Here is a 12,049-nt window from a genome sequence, read left to right as displayed (position 1 = left end):
TTCTGCATGTTAGAAATAGGTAGTGCTGTAATCACAATTGAATGGAGTTGAGCATCAGGCGGTGTGTGGTGTGTGGTGGAAGTAAGGGAAGTCTTCTAAGGAAGAATGTTATAATCAGGTCCAGTTAATTACTGGGTGTAAGACTTTTTCTACAGTCCTTACACATCAAGCTTCCCATCAATTTTAGTGGGAGCTCGTATGATGAAGGATGGCAGGATCTGGGTAAATACATTTTAAACTTATGAACACACTCGAAATTAATTATGATTGAAAATGCTTTTTTTAATGAACAACTCAGGACTTCTTTTTGTATCAGACATGTAGTGTTTACCCTAAAGCAACAAGACTTTTGATGTTAGATTGTCTTTTTTTTAAACTGTGATATACAAAACATAACGTGGTCTAAATATATGCTACGGAACATGCAGCAGTATTAAACAAAACAAACAGTTAAGACAAAGTCCGTAAGTCAGTTAACACTTGGTAAGCAGCCTGACTTCTTGGGACTAGTCAGATATGCCTTTACCATATTTTATATTCTTTATGTACCTGTTGAGGTTGATCTCGATGGGTTCCGCTCTTCCCTCTGGGGCCAAGGTTATAATTATTGTTCCACACTGATGGGCAATGTCCACATAAACATAGCCAAAGCCAGTTAAGAACACAATCTAGTGGAGAGAGGTAAACACATACAGAATGCTACAGAAACTCTTATTTTTCATGTCAAAATTTGAATTAATACTATTAATGCCTTCTGGTTGAGATCTTTTACTCAAATCATAATACTGCTCAGGAAAAAAAGAAACAGATTTCAATAGTTCAGAAAATAATAGCTCTGATATTTAAAATATTTTAGCTGTCAGCTAGATGAAATTTGCACCTCATCCTTTAACTGAATACATTTTAATGAGAAACTTCTCTTCCAGGAATAAGCAAGATATACTGTGGGGGGAAGTTATGTTAGTAAAGAAAAAATTTTAATTTGTGATTTTGGACTAATGAGAAAGGCATATTCCTGGAGTTCTGCAAAATCCCACCTTCTCCTCTAGAAAACAAACCCTAAGTTAACATTATGCTGCTATGCTGTAGCTCAGAGCTGGTTAGATGAATGGCTGATAGCATGATGCAAAACACATGACAGCAAAATTATAAAAACTAAGGCTAAAAAATAAGTAATGTTGTGGATTCATGACAACTTGCTTAACAGCTCAATACTGAGCAAATTTTTAAGCCATCTACACTGATTTTGTGTGAACATCTTCACAAGCAAGATACTGTCACAAAGAAATGGCAATAGTCCACTGGAAAGTTTAAAAGGTTTAAAAAGTCAGGAAAATGGGAACTTGACAACAGGCTTGTGTCTTGCTTGTACAGATGTGCAAATGTTCATTCTGAACAAGTTCCCTTTAGGATTAAACAGTCTCGTTTAAAACATGACATTGTTTTTGGAGCTTAATTGTGTGGTATTTCCATGTAAGTTTTGTGTTTTCCCGAATATAAAAATTTAAGGTCTTCTTAGGTCTAGAAGACTCACAGCAGTCCTTGTTAGTACAAGCTGGATTCCCTTTTCTTGTAGTCCTACTATCAACACAATTATTTACTAGACTGTAATGACAGAAACTATCATTTAAACGAATGAAAACTCAGAGAATATCACAAAGATAATGGGCTAGCACAGGTGAAATAAATAGTGTTTATCTTGAACAGTCTTTACTGCTGGTAACAAGTCACCAGAAGGAAAAGCACTTGGAAATTCAGTAGGATCAGCATTTAAACTGATTCTAACTTAAACTGTTATCTGTACATATTTTGTATAACATTGTACAGATAATTAAGTTTCATTCACCAAATTACACCTTCTGAGAATTTTGAGAATTAATCTGAGAATTACATGTAAAATAATTTCATTTAGCTACGTCAACTTTAATCCTTTGCTTATCTGAAAGTTATTTTCAATCCTGCATTATGGAATTGGTGAAAAAAGGACATTTACTGACTTTTCAGTGCAATCTCATTATTCTGTAAAATGTCATGGATCTTAAAGATTGGTCATTTTAATTCTAATCTCAGATAATTCTGATGATGGACAGCAGAGATAAATACCTTAAGTTTTAGTAAATTAGTAACAGTTTCTTCTACATATTAGTAACATATTCTAAGGGAACAGTGAATAAGAAGTATCTATCTGAGACTAGACAGAAAGAGCACAAATTACTTAAGATCATCTAAAGTTCCAGTTATTTCACAATCTCAACCAAATTGTATGTGAAGTCAAATCTAAAGCTATTTGCATCTTCATTATTTATTTGTATTTATAGTTTTCTAAGAGAAAGACTGACTGAGAAATCCTGGGGAAACTCTCTACATGTAAACCCTAAAACTTCAATAACAGAAGGCTACAATTTTTATTTGGAGAGTTCTTCAAGTAGACAATGATCCCCAAATGTTGTCTTAGCATCTAATTCCTTCTAGGAGCCAGATACTTATAAAGAACCCTGGTCTGGCATAACATTAATGACTGAAATTTGAAACCTCGCATTGCTTGACTGGCTTGCTGAATGAAACTGAACTACTTGCTATATAACATAACACTCAATAATCAAGAGCATTTTGTGATTGGTCCCCAGGGAAAACATCTGAAACTAGTATTTCTTTCAAAGAGCCAAGCAGTTTATGTTGATTCCATGTAAACTAATGACTTCAAAGATGGAAAAAATTCCCATCAAAAAGAATTACTCCAGTCAAGGAAGTTTTCATTTACCTCAAAACAGGAGAAAAATAACAGAAGGAAAAAAGTTGTTTTTTTTTTTTTTTATAAAGACACGCTTAGCTTCTGTGAAGACACAGAGGGAGAATGACAGTGACGATTCCTACAAGATGTAAAGATAAAAAACCTGGGATAATGAAGTTACCAAATGGAAGGATTTTCCTGGATCTTGTGTGATTCTTTGCTTCCAGGGACCAGAAATTTTCAGGACTGATTTTTCCAGGGAATGACTCAGCCTTGCCACATTGGCCAAAATTAAGTGAAAAACTTCAGCTCTAGAAAGTGTGTATTTTCGATCTATGTTTAAAATCAGCCACTGATATGGGTAAGCCATATTCTACAAATTCCACAGGAAGGGCCTTTGGAAGGAGAGCTCCCAAGACTTAAATAAAAAAAAACCAACAAACAAGGCCAACAGAAGGAATATGCACTTTGCAGAGGAACAATATCCTATGCAGGTCAAAAAGACAGAGATTTATGCTGTGAACTAGGAAATAGTTTATAGATTTACTTGAGTTCCTTGATTGTTGATGTCCACAACATCGCTCCATTCATTCACTAATTTGTCTGAAGACATCACTTTCAGAAGAATGCTGGGTAACAAATCTCTTGTTTTGCAATCTGGATAGCTGGAGACTTGATGGTAAAGTTCATGATGAACTGAACATTCAGCTGGAATCTTTCTACAATAAACTTCAAACTTTGGTGTATCTGCAATTTTGTAAAATATATAAGATTAGGTCTCTCTAAAACCTGTATTAAATGAAAACCCACCTGTGCTTCCACAACTAAGTTTCTAAAATTCACTGCCTGAAATATTACTAATAAATAAAGACATTACCTTTCTATTGGTTTGACTTGTATGTGGTTTTTTTTTCTTCTTCTCTTTATATTATTAAGATTTACATAAATTCTTTTCCACTTATCTTTATATTAACATACTGTAGCTGGAATTTTGAAAATATGTTTTGTTTTAGTTACATTTGCCAATCTGAGTAGATTTACATGTTCAATGGGATCGAACTGATGTCAACAGAATTTCACCATCTACTAGTTTCCTACTACCAAGTCACCTTGACAGATGGAACCATGGAGACCCCAAAACCTGTAGCCTTGTAAGTTCATACTCCTGACCTCATGGTTAGTTTCAATAGCTTCCAGGCTTCAGTATGTTCCAGAGTCTCTCTCTTTGAGATAGACCTTCATGTAAGCATCAACTTCTTTTTTTAATGAGAACACATAGTGAATTCATCTTTGTATTGGAAATACTGTAAAACTGTTCATACTACAACAACACATTGTTTCTGATTACTGCATACTACATACCTTTGAAGTTCTCCTGTACAAGCAATGAAATGGAGCACCTGTTGTGGATAATTATACGAGGACTTGGATCTTCTGTAAGTGTTAGGTATGTCACACCAAGATGCTCTTGGTAAGTCAGCGTTATAGCTCTAAAACAGAAGAAGATGATTTGGATATATGTTTTTTTTTTCTTTATTTATTAACTTTGTATGTATTGTTACTCTGGACAAATAAAAACATTCAGAACTACCATCTATAAGATTCTTTATGATCGAGTTCCAATGTGACCAATACTTATGCATTTAGGCAAGTACCTGTCTTCACTAGGCATTGCATTTAAATGGAAGACCACATGGAGATACCATTAAACATAACAGTAGAGAAAAAATCATTTCATAGAGACTACTCATGAGTTAAATGGAGCATGTGTGTTTGCAAGATGAGAGCCCTCGCCAGCACAGATTTATATTAAATTAAAAACATGGGATTGTAAGCCCAAATTTTTAACATAAATCTTTAAAATTTTCCAGAAGAATTTGCACACATACTTCTGTGATACTCATGAAAGATATTTTTAACAAATACATAAATCTGTAACTGATTACTCCCCTGGAATGACCCACAATGCTATTGCCCTTTCAAACATTGATGTTATAGATCATCACTACATAAATTTTCAAAATGAAAATGAATTAACTGTATACTACTCATTAGCTACTTGAATATAAAGTAGTATAAACACAAATTCTTTTTTTGCACGTGCAAATTTATTGGCTATTTCTAAAAAAACTTCACCTCTTGGTGATTTTAAAATCCAAACACTCTCAAAATTTTATTAAGATCCTCTATAGCTGTCTCATAATTACAAGGAATTCTTTCCTTGTTCTTCAAAATTGGTGTTGTTTTGTTTTGTTTTGTTTTGTTTGTTTTTAAATTGAAGTCTGTGTTGGAATCTTTAGCATCCACAATATCTCTTAGATTCTGCAGAGGAACCGTATGAGGGATTGAATGATATCAAATACTTCAGGCAAGAGAAAGATTAGATGGATGATAATTTATACTGATGTAGCTTCTCTAATTTGAGCAGATTGTTTCTTATTTATACCAATACAAGCATGTATAGATTTATATATCAAATCTGAGAATGAAAACTGGGCACTGAAATGTAAGAAGCAAATGCGCAGGCAGTGAAAGCCACGTGGCCTGGGAAGAGCAAAGATGTGTAGGGATGGGATCAGGAAAGCCAAAGCACAGATGGAACTGAACTTGGCAAGGGCTGCAGAGAATAACAAGAAGGAATTTTATAGGTACATTGGTCAGAGAAGAAAGGCCAGTGAGAGTGTACCCCCTCTGATGAGGGGGTTGAACTGTAACAACAGACATGGAGAAGGCTTAGGTACTCAACAACTTCTTTGCCTCAGTGTTCACTGACAATCAGGCTTCCTACATCTCTCAAGTCCCTGAACCTCTAGGCAGGGACTGAGGGAGCAAAGTCCTTCCCACTGTAAGCAAAGACCAGGTTTGAGACCACCTGATGAAACTAAACAAGTACAAGTCTATGGGGCCTGATGCCATGCATCCTAGGGTCCTGAGGGAACTGGCTGATATAGTTGCCAAGCCACTTTCCATCACATTTGAAAAGTCCTGGCAGTCAGGTGAAGTCCCTGGTGAGTAGAACAAGGGAAACATTACTCCCATTTTAAAAAAGGATAAAAAGGAAGACCTGGAGAACTACAGAGTGGGGAGCCTCACGTCTGTGCCTGGGAAGATCATGGAACAGATCCTCCTGGAAGTAATGTCAAGGTAAGACAAGGATGTGATCAAGGTTCACCAAGGGCAAATTGTGGCTGACCAATCTGGTGCATCAGTCAACAAGGGAAGACCAACCGATGTCATCCACCTGGACTTCTGTATGGCCTTTGACACAGTCCCACACAACATTCTTATCTCTAAATTGGAGAGACATGGATTTGAAGGGTAGATAAGGAATTAACTGGATGGCTGCAGCCCGACAGTTGTTGCCAATGGCTTTTTGTCCAGGTGGAGGCTGGTGACAAATGACATCCCTCAGGGGTCCATTTTGGGACTAGTGCCGTTTCATATCTTCATCAATGACAGAGACAGTGGGATTGAGTGCACCCTCAGCAAGTTTGCAGACAATACCAAGCTGAGTGGTGCAGTCGATACAACAGAAGGAAGGGATGCCATCCAAAGGGACCTGAACAAACTTGAGAAGCGGGCCCACATGAACCTAACAAGCTTCAACAAGGCCAAGTGCAAGGTGCTGCACCTGGGTCAGGGCAAACCCAGACAGGAATACAGGCTGGGAGAAGAACTCAGTGAGAGCAGCCCTGTGGAGAAGGATTCTGCGTTACAGTGGACAAAAAGCTTGACATGAATCAGAAGTGAATGCTTGCAGCCCAGAAGGCCCACTGTACCCAGGGCTGCATGAACAGAGGAGTGGCCATCAGGTCGAGGGAGGAGATTGTCCCCCTCTACTCTGCCCTCGTGAAGCCCCATCTGGAGTGCTGCATGCAGGTCTGGGACCCCCAGCACAAGAAAGATGTTGGTCTGTTACAGTGGATCCAGAGGAGGGCCACAAAGATGCTCTGAGGCTGAAGCACTTCTCCTGTGAAGACATGCTGAGAGAGCTCGGGATGTTCAGCCTGGAGAAGAGAAGGCTCTGGGGAAATCTCACTGCAGCCCTTCAGTACTTAAAGGGGGCTTATAAAAAAGATGCAGAGTGACTTTTTACATGGCCAGATACTGAAAGGACAAGGGGGGATGGTTTAAACTAAAAGAGGGGAGATTTAGATGAGATGTTAGGAGGAAACTCTTCACTCAGAGGGTGGTGAGGCACTGGAACAGGTTGCCCATAGAAGGTTGGAAGGTCCAACCAGGGATGGATGCCCCATCCCTGGAAGTGTTCAAGGACAAGTTGAAGGGGCCCTGGGCAACCTGATCTAGTGGGTGGCATCCCTGCCCACGGCAGCGGGGTAGGAATTAGATGGGCATTAAGGTCCCTTCCAACCCAATCCATTCTATGCTATGATTCTATGGTCTGATACGTAATAGGACTTTTATTTTTAACTAACTGGATGCATTTGTTTGGAAGCAGAATGCATATTTAAATATTTCAAGCTTTAAAACTTGGAAATCTCTCCCTGTTATAGTCTTAAAATAGTTTCTCCCCTGTATCACTTTTCCTGTTTTTCTCTTATTATGCTTACTAAAATGTATTTTTACCTTCTATAATCAAAAACTACATTTTTGTATTGTATTACTACACATTGTCCCTCACGTTTTAAATTGTTACAAAAAAATAGAAAAGACCATAATCTTGAACATAAACTTTCCATTCTCTTACTTTGTATGCATAGATAAATAGCAGCCCATACATCATAAAAATCATACAACTTGTACATGACCAAAACATTAAACCATTTATAATAAAAACAGCAAAACCATCAAAAGATAACAATTCTTAAATTAAAGTAAGACTTGCCTTTACATATGGGAGGCATGTGTTAATCTGACTTTTGAGTTAATCTCTTATGATTTGTTACTAGCTGAGGCTTTATAACAACAAGGAAAGTTCACTATTCGTGACTGTTCAGCGTCTATGTTCAGCAAACTGTACCTGGTACAAAATCCACTTTCACTACGAACCCCTATGGGCACTGCCACGCTCTGTCTTGGAAACTCCTGTTTAATCACAGCTGGTAGGCTCCAGAACTCAGAACTGCCAGCACAGCCACCTGGACTGAAACTCAGAAGCATGCGTTTTTGAGTAGGAGGCGTCCCTGAAGTTAACGGACTGGCGTCCGACATCAGGTCCCAGCATGGCACAGAAGTCAGTGCTTCAGTGGGTGGTGCCCCAGCCGGACTGACACTGAACACAGTGCTGTCTGGTGAGTGAAATTCCTGGAAAGAAAAAAGATGGTAGTAGGGGGACGTGCTGGCTCGTAACGGGACTTTTATACATGCTGATATTGCACAGAACAGTTTTAGGTAGCCAATTGGCCACAACTTACTATAAGTTGCACTGAGTCTAATGCATTAAAAGATATTTGGCCAAAATCTGTCTTCAGTTATACTTAAGCAGTTAACTGAGCACAGTTATCTACAGCCCACTCTCAGTTGCACAAAATAACTCTACCAAAAGCAACAGTTACATCACTGTAAAATAACCGTGAGAAGAAAATCCATTGATAGATATAAAACTAGTAATGGATTTTAGCCTCAGCATTCTTCCAATTCCCCTTAAATTCCCCATAAGACTACCACAAAATGCACAATGCACAAATTTAGATACTGATGTAAAGAAAACTAATGCAGAAGTAAAACAATACAGAAATAGGGAACTTTAAAAATATGTATATCTGCCAAATCCTTTAGCAACTTTGACTCTGAGAATTTTTTTCCACATATTTTACAATAAATGTAATCTTCAATAAATATATATAAATGGTTGATTAAAATATATTGACCATGCATACATTTTGGTTCCTGTAAGCTAGTTCTTAAATATACTGTGAGATTATTAGAAAACTGATATTCACAATTTGATGCAGTTCACTGAAATACATAAACTTTGGGCACGTCTCTAGTTCTGCAGCTTTGTTCAGATAACTGGAATCTTCCCAAAAGGATAACAAAAACTTTTCAGCCTGCCAGGCCAATATACCTCTTTTACATGCAAACTCAGTAAAAATTCTCAGAAAAATTTCAACAGCTACTACGGATTATGCTGCCTATTTTACAGAAATGGCCATTAGTGTTTGAACAGATGGAGAACAGGCAGAACTAATTCTGCAACGTGCAAGAATCTCCTGCTTTGCACAGATTTTGATCACAGTTAATTACTGCACTTGAATTTTCCTAGGATTCTGTATTTTAAACTGAAACGATACACCATAAACTACCACTATTATGTCTAATGATTTCTGTTCAAGTTCTGATATATGCAGTTAAATATAAATGCCCCTGTAAAGCACATGACAAACAAAAACAGTATTTACTTTACCTCTTCTCCTGAGTATGGTTTGGAAATACAAAGCTGTGGCCTATAATAGATTTGATATGATGTATCATTGATTATTGTTGTCTTATCTTCTATCTGTAGAATTTGTATACCTTGTTGAACCATAGAAGAAATGCAGAATTGACATAACTGTAAGGTAACAATAATGAAGATGATGAGATCACACATAAAAGCATGAAACACTGAAATACACTGACAGAACTGCCATTTTTAACTCTGGAAGTCCTTTCTACATTCATGTACATTTTAACTGAAGCCATATCACATACTTCTGAAATTGCATCTGTCAATGTTTTTCAAACAAGATTGAGAAATCATTGATTCTTTTTCCAGGAAGTCTTGTTTCTTGATGAGCTGAACAGAATGTTTCTGACTATCTAATGCTTTAAATTATACTTCATACACTGTTTATATTCTTGTTATGTTTTACATGTATTAACATAATCAGGGAAGAGTTTTTACGCTACATACATTTGATTGTTTTCATCTGCTGTATGATTTTTTATTAAAGCTATATGATTTTCTCCTAACCTTTTGATGACCTGGAAAAGCACCAAGTTTTATTTCAGCTTCAACAAAACCTTCTTCATCCAGTGTTACCATTTCCCCATTCTCAGCATCCTTCCATTTCGGGGAGGTCACATTATGGACCAGTTTGATTGCGACTGATTTGTGCACAGTATTAGTATTTGCCCAGTATATTCCAAGCTGAAAAGCTTCCTGTAAGTGAAAAATGACCAGTTATCACTTGTTGATAATTCAATACATTTCTACTACAGTTAAATATAGTTTCCAGTATGCGGCCAGTCTCATCTCCTGCCTTTCTCCCTCTGATTCTTTCTACACTGTACAAGGATAGATGAAACCACAATGTGATCCAGACAGTGGAATCAAGACTTTAGGCTACACTGAGATGTGTTAATAGGCAGACCTTTTGTTTATTAACACACATTCATGGGGAAAAAGAAGGACAGCAAAATAAACAGGAAGTATCAAATTGTCCAACTTGGAATTGACAAATTGTTCTGTTAAATTATTTTAATCCCTTCAAAAATAAACAATACTAGGGTTGTAATAAAAAAACCACATGCATGATGAAGCTAAGGTATGTGAGAAGATCTATTAGACAAAACTCTAATTTCAAGATGTCAGGCATCCTAAAGAACCGTCCCCATTTGTAATTCACCCTATCTTGCTATCAAGATTCACCCATTGCTATCAAGTATGCCATTGTGACCCACTCTTACTTAGTCAGCATAGCAAATTTCTATTGTTATTTCTACTTCCGATCATACAAGTAACAGACATAGTGACTGGAAGGTGGGAATCATCTGGATTAATAAGCATGTTCAGAACCAGAATATTAAGCAGAACTATGCCTCTTAACTTGAATGGGAGTTACCTCAAAGTTGGGGGGTATAATTACTTTCCCAGTAGGTACTTGAAGCACTATCTTTTCTCCTTCAAACAGCCAGAGGTCCCACTTGGACTGATTGATTAGCAAAGCCCAGGGTAGGAGTTCTATCAGCAGAGTTTTAACACATGGTTTCCACACTGACAGCTTTACCCGCATTGGACTGTCCCATTGGGAGAGTTGTTCGTTGCTGTTCAAAAACAAATAAATGAAATGATAAAGTCAAGGAATAAAGTACAAATTCAAGATTACAAATGACATGCAATCATTTTCATAATTTGCGAGGCTTTACCTTTTTTGAAACAGAAAAACAGTCTCCTCTTATCATTCTGGAACATACTGAGATGGTTTCAGACAGAGCTAACTGCTTGTAGGCTATAAAGACATATTTTAAACTGCACAAGCTCAGCCTAAATTTGATCAATTAAAGAAATGCCTTAGAAATAGAATTATTGCTGTCCTCCAGAATGAAACCTGTGACTTCCGTAGTCATAAAATCAAATTTCAATTTTATTTTTCTTTGCGAAACTCCTTCTCCCCTGTTTCTGTGCTGAAACACAGCTGCCGAATACACAGCCTCTACAGCTGCAGTAAAAAAAAAGTTGTATTCACAAAAATATAGTTTCATTTCTTTAATCCTTGGACTGATGCAATCTTCTCAGTGTAATCAAGGGTAGCCCCTAGGCTAACCTAAAGTTTTTCCTGCCTGCAACCAATTCTGCAGCTTACATACTGGAATCATATAATTACTGAAAACATATTCAATGTTGATCCCATATAGTCTTCTTGAACTTGATTTCACAAAGTTGGCTACGCAAACATGCACCATGAAAAGCTCTTGGTAACAAAGAAAATGTTATAAATAGTATTTCTGGGTTGCTTTTTTGGGGGTGGTGGGGTGGCTACAGAAGACTGGAAGCATGACAATAAATTTTGCAAATTTATGATCAAAACTATAGCTAGTTCAGAAAATACTGTTGCTTAAAAATACATTTGGAATAATCTGATGGAAAATAAAATGCATTAAGCTTGAGCTTTTACAAAACTTACAGTATAGAGTGAAAAACAAAACATACATGGTGTCAACAACTCTCATTAGTATATATAGCTTTACCAGACCATACACAACAAATCTGAGATTACTGAGATAAATTTTAATTAACAAGGAATCCAATTTAAGCTACAACGTATTCACAGTTGACCTAACTCTGCAAAGGACATAGGTTGACCTATTAATGTGAGTGCATGCAAGGTTCATTAAGGGTCTTGACAATCCTTTCCTTAAGTAAGGAAAGTTGTTCAGATGCATAGAGTTTATCCTTGCTCAAGACTCAAAACACTAGTTATTGAGTTGCACTATTAGGTCGTTTGCTTGAAATTTCATTAACAAAGTTTTATAGTAAAAACAGGTATCAATCAGTTTCATGCAGATGAAGAGAGTAATCTAGATAGAAATGGGTCAGATCAAGGATCCATCCAGCCTACTATCCCTACAGCAATGACTGACATTGGTCAGTAA

At 37.0% G+C, this 12,049-nt stretch overlaps 1 protein-coding gene across 10 annotated transcripts in view; it reads right to left on the bottom strand.

The window, feature by feature from the left end:
* VPS13B (vacuolar protein sorting 13 homolog B) overlaps positions 1-12,049 on the bottom strand; it is a 477,988-nt gene that overhangs the window by 26,499 nt on the left and 439,440 nt on the right. For all 10 annotated transcript variants that reach the window (XM_080583158.1, XM_080583153.1, XM_080583155.1 and 7 more), the window contains 7 exons: positions 10,519-10,720; positions 9,648-9,836; positions 9,099-9,245; positions 7,713-7,996; positions 4,094-4,221; positions 3,279-3,478; positions 550-668 (listed from right to left, as the gene is read on the bottom strand). In XM_080583158.1, coding sequence (XP_080439284.1) covers positions 550-668; positions 3,279-3,478; positions 4,094-4,221; positions 7,713-7,996; positions 9,099-9,245; positions 9,648-9,836; positions 10,519-10,720 — 1,269 coding nt within the window. The remainder of the gene's footprint in view (positions 1-549; positions 669-3,278; positions 3,479-4,093; positions 4,222-7,712; positions 7,997-9,098; positions 9,246-9,647; positions 9,837-10,518; positions 10,721-12,049) is intronic.

This window comes from Anser brachyrhynchus (assembly GCF_964034855.1).
Source record: "Anser brachyrhynchus genome assembly, chromosome: 2".
Lineage (NCBI taxonomy): Eukaryota > Metazoa > Chordata > Aves > Anseriformes > Anatidae > Anser > Anser brachyrhynchus.
Note: the sequence above shows the minus strand (reverse complement) of the source record. Positions and strands in the feature narration are given on the sequence as shown.